The 20,179-nt window shown below is 35.8% G+C and overlaps 1 protein-coding gene across 1 annotated transcript in view; it reads left to right on the plus strand.

The window, feature by feature from the left end:
• Window positions 1–20,179, plus strand: part of LRP1B (LDL receptor related protein 1B) — a 1,985,988-nt gene that overhangs the window by 1,895,684 nt on the left and 70,125 nt on the right. The window contains exon 83 of the mRNA XM_056117551.1: window positions 3,152–3,316. Coding sequence (XP_055973526.1) covers window positions 3,152–3,316 — 165 coding nt within the window. The remainder of the gene's footprint in view (window positions 1–3,151; window positions 3,317–20,179) is intronic.

Genomic DNA, 20,179 nt, shown 5'->3' on the forward strand with positions numbered 1-20,179 from the left:
TACTGTTAAGACTTCTGGCAATAGCAGCAAATATTTTGACGGCTTAAGAACAAAGTATATTGTAAGCACAATATATGTATTTTATTTAATCCTCATTATACCTTAATTATACCAAATTGTTACTGCTATTTTACAAACTAGAAAATGAAGCATAGAACAGTGCAAATGATTATTTAATATTGCTTTATGATAGTGAAACTCAAGGTGAACTCAGCCCTACTACATCCTAAAAATTTAAGCAGCATAGACCCACTGGGAATAGAAGAGATATATAATGAATGAAGTGTCTAAAACATGCTTTGCAAAATAACAGACATAAAATATTTTAAAATTAATTTTCATAAAGATGCAAAATTATAGAAGTATTATTGCTATTTTAATTCACTTTTTTATATCTTTACGTTTGAGATTAGGTGATTGCATATTTGTGTAAATGCAAACCTAAAAAGCATCTACAACTTACAAATGATTTATTTTATATTTTACTTAGGGGTTTTTTGGGGGGTGCTTCACAGTCAGTTTTGCTCAGAGTTTATTCCTGGCTCTATGCTAAGGGATCACTCATGACAGACTTCAGGAAACCAAATGTGGTGCCAGGTTGGAACTCAGACCCTGCTCGCTGTACTATTGTTCCTGCCCCTCTGACACATTTTAAAGATTTATTTTACTATTTATACCCTTCTTAAATATGTGATTTAAAAAATATATCAGTTTATTGTAGTATTAAAAATTTTACATTTAAACAGAGCATTAAAATCTACTCATATTAGTCCATATGCATAAAAATCTTCGTAGCAGATAGCTTGCGCCATTTTATGTAGGTACACAAATAACTGGATTTCAGAATTATTAATTCAGAATTATTATTGAATTATTATTGATTGTAGCTACATGCCGATTACTTTTTTTTCCTGCCAGTAACATTTAATATAACTAAGATTTTTCAGCTCTTTATAATTACTTGCCTTTCTCTGGCTGCTGTTGTTAAATTGATGAGCACCCTGAATATTTTTAATCTTCATGTAAGAAATTTGAAATTCAAATGTTATTCATTTTGGTAGAAGTATTCACCTGTTCTTACCTGTAGTTGATTATAATTGTAGTTTGGTTTTTGGGTGATTTAGTTATTGACAAAAGCAATGTTTTTATCATTATAGAACCATTCCTAGTAGGTTTTGAAAGACCATAGCAACATTTCCATTGAATAAACTGTGTTATATTTTCAATTTCTTGTTGCCTAATGAACTGAAGTACACTATAAAAATATCAAAGTACATAAAGTACAGTTTTTAAGCAATATATATACACATATACATATGTGTACATACATATGTATGGTTTATATAGAACTGTATAGATGTAAATGAGCTCTCACCTACGAGTCCTAAATGTGATCATATTAGTTTTAATCACGATTATAATGCGTTTAATATTTATTTTCACTCTCCACATTCACAATTCTGCCATGACATTTCATGTTGCATGGATTAGACATATTTTAGTAACTTTTAAATTAAATAAGCCTATTTCTACTCTAGATATTTATTGAGAACCCAAACCTCTATAATCAATTTTTTTTCAGATCACCACAAACATTTACTGTGTGTTCAAATTAGGGTATCTGAAGAAGCAAAATCCTCTTTTTACTCCTATAATTCTAGTGTATCAATAACTGTACTGGACAGAAAATGAAGTTATCTTTGATTTCCTCTTAACTTTTTTTACAGCACCAATATAACTTTTAACTATAAATTACCTTTAAAAGGTTACAAATGCATCTGTCCTATATAAGCTGTTTATTGGTTTGGATAATTTAAATATAATATTAATAGTCTCCCTTCTTTCAGCATCATACCCGATAATTCAGTTACACTATCAAATGTTTCAGTTTTATGTTGGTAATTTTTAAATTCCCAAGATTCTATAGACTGCTTACTCCTTCTAATTCACTGTTTCCTCCCATTTCCTTGACTAACAACATTTAATCAAGGTTCACTCAGCATAATTTTCATTTGATTTGTCCAGTACTTCCTTCTGGCATTCATAAGATACTATTCAATTTTCCTATAGTATAACTTATGGGCACTGAAAAATGATGTTTAATGTTACTTGGTAATTTACCAACTAGCTTCCTGTTGAAATTGGCCATATTTCAATTATAAACCCAATATCTTATTTATGGTATGCATATATATACATATATTTCTAATTTTCCACACATATATAAATTTTGTAATTTAGTTTTTAAATTTTTTGTTAATGCTCAAAAAATTCTATGTGTCAAGAAGTACATTTGTTGTAACCATTATAAAGTTAAAATAAGTTAACCTTACACAGGTTAACTTGTATGTCCATAAATTGCAAAATGAGGGCATTCAAAATGGAATTCAGTGATAGCACAGCAGTAGGGTGTTCGCCTTACAAGCGGCCAACATGGCCAACCCGAGTTCAATTCCTCCGCCCCTCTCGGAGAGCCCGGCAAGCTACCGAGAGTATTCGATATGCCAAACACAGTAACAACAAAGTCTCCAATGGAGACGTTACTGGGCCCGCTCAAGCAAATCGACGATCAACGGGAGGGCCTTTACCTTTACCTTTTACCAATCATTTTATACTTCTATCATAATCTTATACAGAATCAAGTTGACTTAGTTCTGTGTAATTATAATTAAGGCTATAAATCTAAGAGTATCCTTATCATTACTTTTTCTAAGCTGTGAATTATAGAAGTAATCTAGTACACACTATGTAGATAGAAATATGTCATACTAAAACTATATAACACATATTTCAATTTTTTTTAAATACCAAGCACTACAAGGCCATACTTACCAATATTCTAAAGAAAACTTCTTAAATAAAAAGTATCTAATTTTAGAAAGTTATTCATTGTTAAGTGCTTAAAATATGATAAATGGCAAATAATATTTTAATGTTAAAATAATAAAACAGTATTAGGATTTAGTGGTTGAAATCATTTTTTTCGTATTTACAGATAGTATCCCATTTTCTGTGACTACTACATTAGGATATTTACTTTTACAATGTTATGAAAAAATAGGATCTTTGTATTCAGTTCTTGTTTACTTGAATTTTTCCTATTTTGTCATACACTAAATAGCATGCTAATTTGTACATTTCTTATAATCAGATGATTCATGCAAATTAACATGTGAAAATGGAGGAAGATGCATTTTAAACGAGAAAGGTGATTTGAGGTGTCACTGTTGGCCTAGTTATTCCGGAGAAAGGTGTGAAGTCAACCACTGTAGCAACTACTGTCAAAATGGAGGAACCTGCATACCGTCCATTCTGGGTAAATATTTGCTTGGCATATTATATTTTATGTAAAAATATTTCTATTATAAGAAAGATACTTGGTTACAATGATAATTTCTGGTGTCTTAATAAAGAATATAATAACCTAATAAATTTAGTCACCATTTAAACATAGTCACCATTGACTTTTATTCTACATGCAGTATATCAAAATTTAAGTCACAAAATTTTTCCATAAAATATCCTCATCATACAGTGTATGTGTGCCAGTGACAGGGATAATACCCAATACTTCTAGATATTCCGATGGTTACTCAGAATGTAAAGTTAAATATAATTTAAAAAGCTTTACATGCTTGACTCCAAATTTTATTTTGTGTTTTTTTTAACAATTTTTTATTGGGGTACCATAACTTGCCATACATGATTTAAAAATGACAGGGTTTTCCACACACCACCAGTGATTACTTCTCTCAATCAATGTATTTATTTAATTTTTAAGTTGATACTACACTTTTAGATATAGACAGAACTACAAAAATGATATATTCCATGAACTTCCTAGGTTTTATTGTTTTAATAATTTTTCAGTCCTCTTGGACCTACCTAAGAAGTACCTAAAAATTCTCTTTTGAAAGTCATGTTCAAGCTTATCATGTAATTGTCTGTTTTTCAGATGCTATAGTTGGTTTTTTTTCAAAAATATAAATATGTCATTTAGTCCTTATAGTTTTTTTCTGGAGGTATTGGGGGTCTCTTCAGCACACAATTTATGAGTAGCAATATATCTCTTCCCTGTGGCTTTAGTAGAATAGAGCACGAAATACACCAAATTAAGGCAAGCTACTTTATGAGCTAGCAAGCTCTAGTATTTAGTAGAAATCTCATAATTACTCAAGGCTTATAAGTTATTAACTAGACAGGTATTTTTAGATTATAGGTTCTGTAAGTATAGACAAGTTAAATGAATGGAATGACTGTGCGGATTTACACAGCAGAAATTTAATTGACCTGGGCAGAATCTTTTTAATATTTTAGGGAATACTTTGCCTAATGCTATTTACCATTTTTTATTGAAAAGTGGATATTTCAATGTAAATATATATTTATAAATTTAATAAAAGCCTTCTGATTCCCATCTAAAATTATAACAACTCTTATGAAATTGCATAACATAATATCATATATTTTGGAAATGTCAGGTTACTATATGTCAGGATATTCTAAAGATTCTCATCAAATTATAATAATAATTTCTATAAAGGAGTTGTTTTTTAAAGTACATAAGAGAATATTGAAACATATTTTTACAACTCCTATTATTTCAAACTAGCCCCATGAAAAACAATGTACTCAGATTATTATAAAAGTAAAATTTGTAATATTTAGTGATAAACACATTATGCGAATATTAGAGTGTAATCTATAACATTTTTATATTACTTCAGCAAATGCACTTGGTCATTCAAATGGAAAGTCAATCCATATAAACTTCATATTCCTTATTTGGTTAATTTTTATATCACTCAAAGTTTTTACTCCTATTACTTATACTATTCTTTGAACTACTTCACATAATATTACCTGAGTCACATGAAGAACTATTTTCAATACATTTAAGAACCAAACTATTTCACATTTGCATTCTAAGACTAAAAGCATTACTATACCTGTAAGCTCAAAAGTTTCATGCCTTCAAATATATTTAATTTATGATTAATTGATAATTTCGGTGGGCTGGAGCAATAGCACAGCGGGTAGGGCGTTTGCCTTGCAAGAAGCCAACATGGCTGACCCGAGTTTGATTCCTCCGCCCCTCTCGGAGAGCCCTGAAAGCTACCAAAAGTATCTCGCCCGCATGGCAAAGCCTGGCAAGCTACCAGTACCGTATTCAATATGCCAAACACAGTAACAATTGTCACAATGGAGACGTTACTGGGCCTGCTCAAGCAAATCTATGAACAACAGGAGGTCAGTGACAGTGACAGTGATAATTTCGGTGCTCTAATTACTTAAATAGAATCCTGTATAATTATCCTGCAGGTTGATTGAAAATAAAAGGGCTTGATTTTTCTAACAAATATTTTAATTCATCTAAAAATGCTAGTCTTTCAAGGAGAATATACTGGTAAAACAAAATGATTGTTCTGGTGTCTTCATTGAACATGCAAAAAAGAGACTGCAATGAACGTATGCTAAAAAGATATGACCTGTAATTGTATTTTAGTAGTACAGACATAATTTTCAACAGGGATAAGGTATATGTTATGCAAATGAGTTGTTTATAGATTTTATAATTTAAATAACTTAAATTTCCCATTAAGGTAATAAAAATAATTGATTTATAATCAGATGACTTTCCTACATATATTTTTTGAAGTATTTAAACTGAGTTAAGAGTTTGGCACTCAAAAATACCAACTTTCACTAGATCCACAAGGAGAAATCACTCCAAAATACTTAATTTGCTCCTCTGTTAATGGATCTGAATAGTATAGAGATAAAGACAACTTCAATATTTTGCTTAGACCTTATTGTATTCTTAATTTGTTATGTGTCAATTTCATCTATGTACCTAAATTATTTACTTAAAAAAATTGGCTTTTAAAATAGTTCTCAGAGAACTAAGAGGCCACTCCTAACAATACTCGACCTAATGGCTAGGGCCTGAGCCTGTGGTAATGATCTGATCCAGCAGTGCTGGGAACCCTAAAACCTGTAGGGTCATATTCAGCTTAGCCTTCCCAAGATCAGGGCTCATTATGGTTCCAGGAATCAGACTGTGGCCCCAGGCATGTCATCCATGAGTACTTGACCATTGTGTTACACCCTTGAATCTCAGATAATTTTGTCTTGAGAGCTATATAATGTAATTATTATAATATATTATTATAGATGTATTAATAAATTATAATAATCATAATTATTTTGCATTTATTATTATGATTAATTATAAAATATTCATATGCTGTGAGCGATAGCACAGCGGGTAGGGCGTTCGCCTTACAAGCGGCCAACATGGCCGACCCAAGTTCGATTCCTCCGCCCCTCTCGGAGAGCCCGGCAAGCTACAGAGAGTATTCAATATGCCAGACACAGTAACAACAAAGTCTCCAATGGAGACGTTACTGGGCCCGCTCGAGCAAATCGACGATCAACGGGAGGGCCTTTACCTTTTACCTTATATGCTGTGACTAAATATCATGGTTATATAATTATAATATATGCATATATAATTATATCTGATTATATGATATATAATTATAATATACTATGCATATAATTTTAAATAAGGAGTGATAGCACAGCGGTAGGGTGTTCGCCTTACATGCGGCCAACATGGCCGACCCGAGTTCGATTCCTCCGCCCCTCTCGGAGAGCCCGGCAAGCTACCGAGAGTATTCGATATGCCAGACACAGTAACAACAAAGTCTCCAATGGAGATGTTACTGGGCCCGCTTGAGCAAATCGACGATCAACGGGAGGGCTTTTACCTTGGGCTGGAGCGATAGCACAGCGGGTAGGGTGTTCGCCTTACAAGCGGCCAACATGGCCAACCCGAGTTCGATTCCTCCACCCCTCTCGGAGAGCCTGGCAAGCTACCGAGAGTATTGGATACGCCAGACACAGTAACAACAAAGTCTCCAATGGAGACGTTACTGGGCCCGCTCGAGCAAATCGACGATCAACGGGAGGGCCTTTACCTTTACCTTTACCTTACACAATATATCATTATTATAAAATAATTATCAAAGTTATATATTATGTGTAATTGTATAATATATCATTATAATACATATACTATTATATATATATGTAATTAGGGCTAGGGAGATTGTCAGTGGGAATGTAACTTGTCTTGGACATGTCTGACAGGTTTTACCCTCAATACCCAATGTGATGTTCTAAGCCCCTTCAATAGCAATCCCTAAATACAGATCCAGGGTTAACTGTGAGCACAACGAGGATGACCTAAAAACAAAGAAACAACAAAAATGTATATGTAAATATACATATCTATTGCAAAATAGTAATATAATTGACTCTGTACTAACTATATAATAAGTTTATTATCATAGCATAAAATAACTATTAATAATATGATACCCAATTAAGTCATAAGTAATTCTCACTATTTGAAATGTGGTTTTATAAAAACATTGTTTGATATTTTAGACGACAGAACCTTATTATCTCCACACAAATGTTAATTTGTTAAACAAATCCCAGTGAGCAATTCATGGATTTATTCATTATTGGTTTACTTACAGTTAAATCTTTTTGGTTAATTCCTTTGTGGACACTCTATAACTAGGGTTTGGGACAGTCTTAATTAAAATTTATAAGTTTATGGCAGTTTTAAAGACTGTAAAAGTTGAGCAAAGAAAATGTCATTAGTTAATTGAATACACATTATCTGAGGGGAATAACTAAAGTTTTTTTAGATAAAAACAATTTTTCTTCATTCTTCAATTATAACTAAATTATATGACCCATATTTATAGAAATACAATTTTGCCAATTGATCTTATTAGTGTTTCATGTAGTTTATTTCTATGACCATACAGAATTTAAAATAAAGTTTGTGTTCTGCTAAATAGTGAAAATGAGAGTAATATATAGTGTCATTAATTTTACTAGAGAAAATATAGAATGATTTATGAAAATGTTTCATATTTATCATTAAGCATTTAGATGTTTTAATAATTAGCTATATTTATAATTATTTTTTATGAGAATACATTCTTTTTTTTATAATTTGATTTATTGAATTACCATGAGAGCAGTTACAAAGCTTTTGGGTCTAAGTCTCAGTCATACAATGAAACGCCCATACCTTCACCAGTGCCCATTCTCCACCACCAAAAACCCCAATATACCCTCATCCCACACCCTCCCCCTACCTGTGGAGCAGATGATTTCCACATTACTCTCTCTCTACTTTGATCACATTCAATATTTTGACAGCAGACCCACCATTATTATTTGGTATTTTACCCCAACACTCAGATCTGCTGAAAAGGCAAAACAGTAGACAATTTGTTTTCTATTGCTGGTTATAAATAACATAAGATGTCGTCGCATGGTTGCAGTAGTGACCACGCAATTTTGAAATTCCAAAATTTTAACACTTAAATCTGGAGGGATTTCTACCAAAATCTCCTGGGTTCCAAGGTTTGCTCCTGAGTCTCTGGGATCATGGCCATTAAGCAGCTTGATCAGGAGCCAGAAAGGCAGTTTGTGAGCGATGACTTGGGGTCTCGTTGGGGTGGGGCGGACAAGACCGGCTCCACTCCCATTCCATGAGGCCCAAAATGTCTCATCACTGTGGGCCCAAACCTGACTGTCCAATGGCCTCTGAAGGATGATGGCCACCGAGCCGCCAGGGGGAAGCAGGCGGAGGGATGACACCCTATCCCCCCTGGGGTGGCCCGGCAACAGTAACCTACTGTGGGGTTCAACACACTTCTGCCAAAAGCTGCTAGGTTCTGAGATTTGTTTCTGAGTCTCTGGGATCATGACCATTAAGCAGTTTGATCAGGAGCCAGAGAGGCTATTCGTGGATGATGACTTGGGGTCTCGTTGGGATGGGGAGGACAGAACCAGCTCCACCCCTATCCCGTGGGACCCAACAAGTTTCGTCACTCCGGCCCAAGCCTGACTGTCCAACGGCCTCTGGAGAATGGCACCCAACAAGCCACCAAGGGGAAGCAGGAGGAGGGACAGCACCCTTTTCCCCCTGTGGTGGCCCGGCGACAGTAACCTACCGTGGGGTCCAGACACATTTCTGCCAAAAGCCACTGGATTTTGAGATTTGTTTCTGAGTCTCTGGGATCATGGCCGTTAAGCAACTTGATCAGGAGCGAGAGAGGCTGTGGGCGATGACTTGGGGTCTCGTTGGGGTGGGGAGGACAGGACCAGCTCCACTTCCATCCAGTGAGGCCCTGCATGTCTCATCACTGTGGGCCCAAACCTGATTGTCCAGTGGCCTCTGAAGGATGACGGCCACCGGGCCGCCAGGGGAACAGGCCAAGGCACGAAACCTATTCCCACCTGGGTTGGCCCAGCACGGGTAACCTACTGCAGGGACCGGATGCATTTCTGCCAAAAGCCGCTGGGTTTCGAGATGTGTTTCTGAGTCTCTGGGATCATGGCCATTAAGCAGTTCAATCAGGAACCAGAGAGACCATGCCTCCAATTATATAGCTGAGCCGGTGGTGGTTTGTGGGTGTGTTTCCCACATACCTAACTTTTGGCCATTTACTTTCTTGGTAAACTTTGACCCAAGTTTTTGGGGTCTGGCCAAAGGCACAGCAGCAATTTTGGGGTATCTGGAAGTCTGAAGGAGCCATCAGGCTGCTGATACACTCACCTCACAGGTACAGATTGACCTGCTGGCGGCACCACACCCCCTGAGAATACTTTCTTGAAGGTATAATCATTCTATTTACTGCTTACCTTTTTAAAATATTTAGAATTTTGGTACTTATAACAATGTCAATCAGAGATTTCTTTACCATTGTTTTGACGGTGTCATCAAGCAGGTTTGTAATCAGTATTTAATATAATTAGCACTCCTAATAAACTTAGAGAAAAGATATATCTTAATTTGTGAAGTTTTGAAAATATATAGGAAAAGAGCTGACTAAGTGAATAAGTAACTATTTTTGGTAGACAATCTACTCATATTTCATTATTTATATGAATGTTATAAAAACAAAGCTTTCATTGTAGCTGTATACTGTCATGTCTGTGGACCTTGATAGTGAGGGATATTTTTATCCATAAATGAAAAATAGGAAAGGAGTCCCTTTCAAGGAAATAAAAAATATTTTACTGCATAGGAAAGGTTAGTACAATGAACTTTACTTCTCCTTCATCCAAGATATTTCTGTCCAGGTCAGAGTCCCAGAAGTGACAATAGATTTGCTAAAAGGTAAAGGAAGCCAGGAAACTTTGAACACCTAAGCAACTAAGAAACTAGGATATAAATTGCATAAACACTGACTTGCTATTCAAGCCCATGTTCTCCCTTGAACATGTATCTTTCATGTTTGCCTCTATGTCTCTACCTACTTTTCTTACTGTGTTCTCTCTTGAACGTGCATGTAGCATTTCCTCTCTTTCTTGGGTCTTTATAAGTGACACTGTAGCATTGTCTTCCTGTTGTTCATCCATTTGCTCCAGGGGACCCAGTAACATCTCCTTTGTGTGACTTGTTACTGTGTTTGTCATATTGAATATGTCATGGGTGGCTTGCCAGGCTCTACCATGTCGGGGGGATACTCTCTGTAGCTTGCTGGGCTCTCCGAGAGGGGCGGAGGAATCGAACCTGGGTCACCCATGTTAGCCACATGTAAGACAAACGCCCTACCTGATGTGCTATGTCTCCAGCTCCTTAAGTAAATTTCAGTGTAAAAAAAAACAAACAGTGTTTTGCTTCTCTCTGTTTCTCTCTGTCTCTGTCTCTGTCTCTGTCTCTGTCTCTCTCTCTCTCTCTCTTTCTCTCTCTCTCAAACATGTGCGCAGGCGCACGTGCCAGCATACACACAAACACACACACACAAAACATGAACACCAAATTAGCATAATGATAATGTGTGAACCTTTGGTTTGACTGGGCTCCTTTCCCTGAATTTTCAAATGGAGCTACTTTTCTTTTATCTTTTGTTTTTGAACCACACCCTTTACTGCTTGTGAGTTTCTAGGTCACTCCTAGCTATGTTTAGAGGACTATTCAGTACCAGGATTTAAACCAGAGCCTCCTGCAGGCAAAGCATCTACTCAGTCCATTGATTTCTTGCTCCAGTTCTTGAAGGTTGACTTTTAATTTAAAATAAGCTTTATGTTTTAGGTCCTTCGATACATATACTGGTTATATTTTAAAAGTTCTAAAAGCTTGAATTGCCTACTTGCTTGTTAAGAATTTAAGATAAGTGCTAGTGTGATAGTACAGTAAGCAGGGCTCTTCCTTGCCTTGCACACAGCTGGTCTGGGTTCAACTCCAGGTACCCCAAATCCACCAAAAGTGTTCTCCAGTACTGAGCCTAGAGTAGTCCCTGAGCACTGCAAAGTGTGGCCAAAAAAAGTAGATTTGGAGCGATAGCACAGCGGGTAGGGCGTTCGCCTTACAAGCGGCCAACATGGCCGACCCGAGTTCGATTCCTCCACCCCTCTCGGAGAGCCTGGCAAGCTACCGAGAGTATTGGATATGCCAGACACAGTAACAACAAAGTCTCCAATGGAGACGTTACTGGGCCCGCTCGAGCAAATCGACGATCAACGGGAGGGCCTTTACCTTTACCTTTACCTTTTTTTAAAGATGTCAAAAAATTTTAAATTGAAATTTTGAAAATAAAAAGTATTTCGTAGAATTCTAATAAAGGATACAAGATCATACATCTATGCATAAAACAAATTACAAAAACAATTATTACCATATGGCAAAAGACAATTACCATAAAATAAATACAAATATACAAATGAAGAAAAAAGAAAACTAAGGAGAAAATATTTGGATAGAAGGATATGAAAATAGAATCCAGTCAAACAAAAGCAGAAATTTGAAAATCACTACCAAAAGAAAACATGCATAGTATAAACCTCACAGAAAGCAGTATTGAAGTAAACAGAAATACTTTAAATTGTTATATCTGGCCTTAAACTTAATATCCTTTTTGGAAATAAATTCTAAGGATTACATAATAAAAAGCATGACTGTTAAAATGAAAATATTTAGTATAATATTATCTATAATGTAAAAGTATAAATATACATTAATTAATATATCAATAAAATACATAACGAAGAACAGGAAATTTCTCCATGCAATTGACTTTAGTGGTTTTTGACAAGAAAACCAAGAACAAAAATCAAAGGTCTTACCAAATTAAAAAAATTCTGCACTGTGAAAGAAGCTATCATAATAAAAAGATAACTTACTCGATTAGAGAATATATTAGCAAAGTATATATATATGATAAGGGGCTAATATCATATATATATATCACTATCACTATAATCCCATTGTTCATCAGTGAGTGGGCACCAGTAATGTCTCCATTCAACCCTATCATGTGCTAGTGTAGCCCACTGGCACATTGGGGGTTCTTTCATGGTCAGGGAAATGAGCACCATCATTGTTACTGGTTTTGGCATATTGAATACACCACGGGTAGCTTGCCAGGATCTGCCATGTGGGCAAGATACTCTTGGTAGCTTGCTGAGCTCTGTGAGAGGAATGGAGGCTTAATATATATATATATATATATATATATATATATATATATAGAGAGAGAGAGAGAGAGAGAGAGAGAGTCATGGTCATGGTCATGGTCATGGTCCTCCCATTGTTCATCGATTTGTTTGAGCGGGCCCAGTAACATCTCCATCGTGAGACTTGTTGTTACTGTGTTTGGCATATCGAATACATCACGGGTAGCTTGCCAGGCTCTGCCGTGTGGGCGAGAGACTCTCGGTGGCTTGCCGAGCTCTCTGAGAGGGGCGGAGGAATCGAACTCGGGTCGGCCATGTTGGCTGCTTGTAAGGCAAATGCTCTACCGCTGTGCTATGTATATGTATATATATATGTATATAACATGTATGTATGTATATGTATATATATAACTCACAAAACTCATTAAGACAGAAATCATACTATGAGAGTAATGGCTGAACAGATTCTTTTTCAGAGAAGATACAAAGATGATCAACAGACATATGAAAAAATGTCCATCATCACTGATTATCAGGGGAACAAAAATAAAACTGACAATGAGAAAGTATCTCTATCTAGTGAGAATGTGCTCTATTTAAAAGATTATAAGTAAAGAGTAAGTATGACACAGAAATGGAGAAAATGGCACCTGTGCATATTGTTTTGACTGTGGGTGGGAAATGTAAGTTAAGACAGACTCTAATTAAAAAAAAATACAGAAATATCAAAAAAAAATGAACTGTTATATGATGCATTGTTTTTTATTTCCCTTGGGAAAAAATCAGTCACTGACTTGAAAATATATTTGTACACCTTATGGTAATTGTAGCACTATTTATAATAGCCAGTATCTGGAAACAACCCAAATTCCCTATGACAGAAAAGTGGATACCCTTATGTGGCAAATTTACACCAAGAAATACTACTCAACTATAATAAAAGATGAAATTTTGCCTCTTGCCAGAATTTGAGTGGGATTACCCAAGGCAAAATAGCTCATAAGGAGAAAGGGAAATAACGGAAATTCTCACTCATGTATGGTATAAAGGAAATAAAGCAACGGGACAGGTAATGTCCCATGAAACCATGTCCTGCAACTCTGACAATGGATCAGAGTTTATTAATGAAAAAGGTGTGCTTGCATTAGTCTAAAAGGATTATTAGGCTAAGAGGACCCATTAAACTTTTTTGGAGTGATAATTGGAATTTTGATAGTAAGGTGTGGCGTACTGCATCCTTAAAACTTATAAACATTATCCTCACGTAAACCAAAGTTAGATCACCAACTAATACATTTGTAATTCTCAAAAGAAATAGGTAATGTCCAGTATATACCACATCGTAAAGATAATTGTTATCTGATAAATTATGCATATATAAATAAAAAATAAAATAGTTAAGATACTGTATTTTGAAGTTTAAAATATCATAAATACATTTTATTACATTTGTGTGAATTAAATGTGAAAATAATACATAATGTCCTATTTAAGGAAAAACATCCATCTTTATACTTCTTCATTTTTCAAATAAAAATAAAGTTCTAATGCATATTTGTTATAATCATAAATTAAAGCATAGGAGCTGGTGAGATAGTATAGCAGGTAGGGCTTTTGTGATCTCTTAATCCCTCCAGAAGTAAATCTCAGCAACATTGGGATGGTCAAAAGCAAAAAAAAAAAAAAAAAGAAAAGAAATTGCCATACAGTGTTATCATGAAAATTAATACAATAACATTAACATCAAAATAATTTCATAAGAGAGGATGCTTACTAAAATAATGCACGTTTTCTACACTTGAATCTTAAAAACATGCCTGTGAGAAAAAGTAAAATTCTTTCTAATTTTACTTCTAGCTTGCAAATCGCAGTTTCCATTCATATTGACCATATGGTTAGAGTCATACTAAAAGTATTTAGTCTTGTGGCTGTCTGGGTTAATGTCAGAAGACTTGAGTTGGTATATTTGTATTCACAGAAAAGACAAAAATATTCCGGTCTCATTGCCACAGTGTTGGCTGAAAATGAACTTTCCAGAAGTATAAATAGATTGTGACCTATAATTTGAAACTTGTCAGAATATATTAAATGGAACCTGTGAGAGAAAGGGGAGAGCTAGATAAAACACACAGTTCTTCCCTTTTTTGCTACTTTGCTGAGTAGCTCTCTGTGATATTTGTGATACTTAAGACAATCTGACAACCATGGTCAACTTGTAAAATTATGTATAAATGGGCACTCACTTTCAGTCCAGAAAAACACTATATGAAGTGTAAAAATGGAGTGTCAAATCTTTTTATCAATGATACTGAAACATTTTGAAAGCATTAAGATCTCCTTTCATTCCCAGTCAGAAGTGAAGACAAAGGTCACTAAGGAGATCATACTTCCAGGCAAAAGGTCAGGAGATGAACTTTCTTATTGCCATCTACAAACTAACTGTATAGCACTGTAGTAATTTGACTCTCAGTATATTATTCACATAAAGGGAACAAGAGTATGACTTTTGTTCAACAAGTACAGATGTGAGTAAGGCATTTTTTTTATAATTTTCATAGAACTTTAACATTCATAGGACATTAACATTTGTAAATATGCTCAGACAAATGAATGTCACACAAGTGTGTTTCTTAGAAAATAAGAGTGAAAAAGGCAACTTTAAAATACCATTGATGGAAAAAGAGTATCAAATCGTGATGACTTAAGCTACGTACTTTTAAAATAAAGGTTCTGACTTAAAATGACAGAGAACAAAGAGAAGTAATAAATTAAGCACAGCAGGTAGGGCATTTGCCTTGCATGTGGCCGACCAGGGTTCGATTCCTCTGTCCCTCTAGGAAAGCCTAGCAAGCTGCGGAGAGTATCCCACCCACACAGCAGAGCCTGGAGAGCTACACCGGGTGTAATTGATATGCCAGAAACAGTAACAACAAGTCTAATAATGGAGATGTAACTGGTGCCCACTCGAACAAATCCATGAACAACAGAATGTCAGTGCTACAGTGCTACTATTTTTTGGTAGCAAAAACTAAATCTCTAAATTTCATTGAAGAATTAAAATGTGACATTATGACTGAAAATTGTACTTTACTATAATTTGATAGGTTAGATAACTATAAGTATAGATAAAATTGGTAAATATTAATTTGGCTTTTTGTTTTTGTTTTTGGCAAAATGTGTGTTCTTTGTTCCTTTTTAAATGTGTAGAGTTAAGCATGTTTAGAAAGTAAGATGATAGTGCTTATTTTTTTCTTTATTGGAAAATGTGCTACAGATACAGTAAAGTGCATAGAGAATTCTGGCTCTTAACATCAACTTTCATAAAAAAGAAATTCAAATTAAATTTTATCTTACAAAATTGTAAGATAAAATGTGTAATTTGATTTTTTTTCAAAACTAGTTCACAGGCTATGACAGTCTTGTAGATAGATATAGAATACATTTTAACTATAAATGGCATATTTCAATCAGTAGAACGAATAGATAATAATCAAAGATAAAATATAACTGCGCTTTTCATGTGCCTGATTCAGTAATAAATAGTTGGTATTTATTAACTCATTTGTTCTATATTATTCTACAAAAATGGCTAATAATATAGGGAATTATGTTACCCTGTTACCCTGAATTTTCACACAAAGAAATAAGCAGAGATGTTATTTGCCTATGGTACCACACCAGAACCGAAACTGGATAGTGTATGATTCCCAGCATTCTGACAACTTCTAATCTTTCGTAGAGTTTAGCCTAAGAATGCCATAGAAAGTACAATCATTGAAGCCAGCAAGTCTCCTGTCTCTCCTTTCTAAAGTCAATGAAACATTTCTGAGTGTGATAGCTTTGTATCAATACCTAGCTCCCCAGGCATTAGTGCTATAGGTGCTATAAGTCTATTTCTTAGCCATTATAAAAGACATATTTCTTTTTTTCAAATATCACAAGATCACAAGCATCCTGTTGTTCGTCGATTTCCTCGAGCAGGCACCAGTAACGTCTCCTTCGTCCTAGCCCTGAGATTTTAAAAGAGACATTTCAATGCTCTTTCAGGATTAGGAGAATGAGACCCATCATTGTTACTAGTATTTGGCATATTGAGTATGACACGGGAAGTTTGCCAGACTCTGCCGTGTGGGCAGGATACTTTTGGTAACCTGCCAGGTTCTCCAAAGGAAAAAATAAGATAATAAGATGTTGCGCGGCTGCTTTTGTGGCTGCGCATTTCCGGAAGCTGGGTTTTATAGTCTGAGTCTTGGCCGTTGATGGGACCAACCTGGTGCTGGCCGCAGCTGATGGGTATGACGCCTACCTACTGGAAGATGCGGGGTCTGGTTGGAGAAGGACCAGTCCCAATCCGAGTAGGCTTGGAGACCTCAGCCCCGGGACCCACATGCCTGGGTTCCTCTGCCAGTTCTTTCATGCATGAGGCCCGTCCGGACGTATGGAGAGTGGCTCCAGCATGGCCATGGCCAAATATAAAACCCACAATTTGCTAAAGAAATCAAACTCCATAACAAACAAATAGAACCTGACCTTATCAGGAATCCAATGAATTTGGTATGGCACACCCAAGACAGAGTCTTGAAAATATTTGATGAAGCCTATTATAAAATCCTCCAGAGGATTGTTTATTCCCATCAGCTAACAAGTTATCTTCTGTATCATAGCACAGTTTTAAGTTAAATGATACCACCCTAAATATGAATGTTTCTGTTTGTCCCAAAGAAATACTTCAAAAGAAAGAAAAGAACTTTTTTGAAAATGATTCTGCCTGAATCTAAATGAGGTGAGGCATATGATAGCTAGGGGATAGCTTGGTCAACTATGTGATAGATCTAGTTTCCAAATATCTGTAGATGGGATGAAAGCAAGCTATCACTTCTTTCAGCTGCAATAAGGAATTTTCAAATGTCATATCACATTATGTCTCTTTCTTTTCATTGGTTACCATTTTTCTTCCCTTCCCACTTTTAAGTTTTTAATATAAAATAAATAAAAATGATGCATAAAATATCTATAGTGTTTATTTTATAGTGTTTAGATCCTCAATAAGAAAGTTTTTTTAAAAATTTTAGTGCATTCATTTTCTCCTGTACCTTCTGTACTATTTCACATTTATAACATGGCCGACCCGAGTTCGATTCCTCCGCCCCTCTCAGAGAGCCCGGCAAGCTACCGAGAGTATTGGATATGCCAGACACAGTAACAACAAAGTCTCCAATGGAGACGTTACTGGGCCCGCTTGAGCAAATCGATGATCAACGGGAGGGCCTTTACCTTTACCTTACCTTTACCATGAATTCACAGTTCTCTGTATACGTATGATCTATTTCTTTGTAAGCCATGAACTGATTCTTGCTGATGAGGCATAATTACATTATCCCCAGGTTTTTGCTTTTCTTTGCCAGTGATTTTCTATGCTTTACATTTTCTACATCTATTTATTCTCTTGTATGTGTCTTTTTTTATTTTTCATCCATTAATGTTTCATTAGAAAATGTTATCTGTAAGCAATAACCAGAAAATTCACTAACCCTACTGATATTTTTAGCAAAATAGTTTAAAAGTCAATTTATTGCCAATGGAAAATGTGAGGTCAATGTACTTTTAACAACTATAAATTTACCTTTCTTCCTATTTATTAATGGGCATTTCTTTAACGTCAAACCAATACCCTAGATGAGTAAGGTTTAAAGCAATGCTACTGCGCATTAAAAATGTATGTAACTTTCTTCATTGAGCAGCAACAGCTTCTAGCATTTTTCCTGGGTAGAATCCTTTTAAGTGAAAAGTAAAAAATATATAGATCCTCTATTCATTCTATAATAAGTGCATGTGAATTTTATTTGGAGACATTTTATTTACTAAGCACGCTTTTCCAAAAATAAATTGAAAGTAGAATCACATTTCAGAGGATGTGTGGCAACAGAAGATTTATATCACTTTCACCCTTCAAATCTTACTAAGCTTGGAACTTCTGATTTTTCTCTGACCATTCTAATTGTGTTTCATGCTTACAGAGAGGAAATGATTGAATGTGCTCTAATGCCACTTGGTGACATTTTTTCTGAGTTCTAGTTTATTGATATCTATAACTGATTTTTTCCCTTGTCCTCTTTCATGTTCTTTATACTTGTACAACTTCTAAACTTGATACAGTCCCTATTTAAAATAGCCATTATCTTTGTTTTGCTTTTCTACAACTACTGCTAACCTCCTTCTTCACTCTATTCCTTGAGAGCCTAAACAGTTAGAGAGATTCATTCTTGATATAAGGAGTATTTTGTTCAAAATAAAGGATACCTCGCTTTTCATGGGAATGTTAGCTTCCAGAGAGCAATTAAAGAAAATTAACTGAAGGTGATATGTCATATTTGCTATTGTTAATATCAAGCTTCTAAATCACTTTACTAGACTACACAAAACAATTTGGTATGATAAATAAAAATATCAAAGTGAAAGGAAATAGGACTTTGTAAAGTTTGATAGTCCAAAAGCAGGATGTGTACTTAACTCAATAAAATCAATAAAATAACGAATCTTGTTAAATATGGCATACCCACTAGAAACTTGCAATATTTATAGTAAGTCTAAATGCATGCTTATTTCATATTTAGCAGTAAGTTGTACAGAATGATTGAACACTAGAAAACATGATTGTCTCCACTTTGTGTTCTATAGGCCAATGTATTACACATTACTTCATATTGCAAGGTGGTAGGGCATTTGCCTTGCAAACGCCGCCCGGGCGAGCAGGGTTCAATTCCTTTGCCCCTCTCAGAGAGCCCGGCAAGCTACCGAGAGTATCTCGTCCACACGCAAAGCCTGGCAAGCTACCCGTGACATACTCATGATGCCAAACAGAGTAACAACAAGTCTCACAATGGAGACTTTACTGGACCCACTCGAGCAACGATCAACGGGAGGACAGTGCTACAGTGCTACTACATACCACTGAAGGAGAAATAATTGGGAAAACAAAATGGAAGAGAAAAGACACATGCAAAGACTAACATAGGCAATTTAGCATAAAATAATTATTCACAAAGTAGGGACTTACATTTTACTCGATACAATTTGAAGCTATTTTCTAATCTTTATTTTATTAAAAAAATGGAAAAATTCAGACCCAAAGGCTCATCTTGCTGCTGAAAATCATGTTACAGGCAAATCACACTGCTGAGTAAAGTCACAGGCTGAGTCACTGACACACCTGTGTTAGAATCTTGCCGCTTTCTTCTTTCTTCTTCCTCCTCTTCTTCCTCCTCCTCCTCCTCCTCCTCCTCTTCCTCCTTCTCCTCCTCTTCCTCCTCCTCCTCCTCTTCCTCCTTCTCCTCCTCTTCCTCCTCCTCCTCCTCTTCCTCCTCCTCCTCCTCCTCCTCTTCCTCCTTCTCCTCCTCTTCCTCCTCCTCCTCCTCTTCCTCCTCCTCCTCCTCCTCCTCTTCCTCCTCTTCCTCCTCCTCCTCCTCCTCCTCTTCCTCCTTCTCCTCCTCTTCCTCCTCCTCCTCCTCTTCCTCCTCCTCCTCCTCCTCCTCCTCCTCTTCCTCCTTCTCCTCCTCTTCCTCCTCCTCCTCCTCTTCCTCCTCCTCCTCCTCTTCCTCCTCCTCCTCCTCTTCCTCCTCCTCCTCCTCCTCTTCCTCCTCCTCCTCCTTTTCCTCCTCCTCCTCCTCCTCCTCCTTCTTCTTCT

Source organism: Sorex fumeus, unplaced genomic scaffold (genome assembly GCF_029834395.1).
Source record: "Sorex fumeus unplaced genomic scaffold, SorFum_2.1 ptg000035l, whole genome shotgun sequence".
Lineage (NCBI taxonomy): Eukaryota > Metazoa > Chordata > Mammalia > Eulipotyphla > Soricidae > Sorex > Sorex fumeus.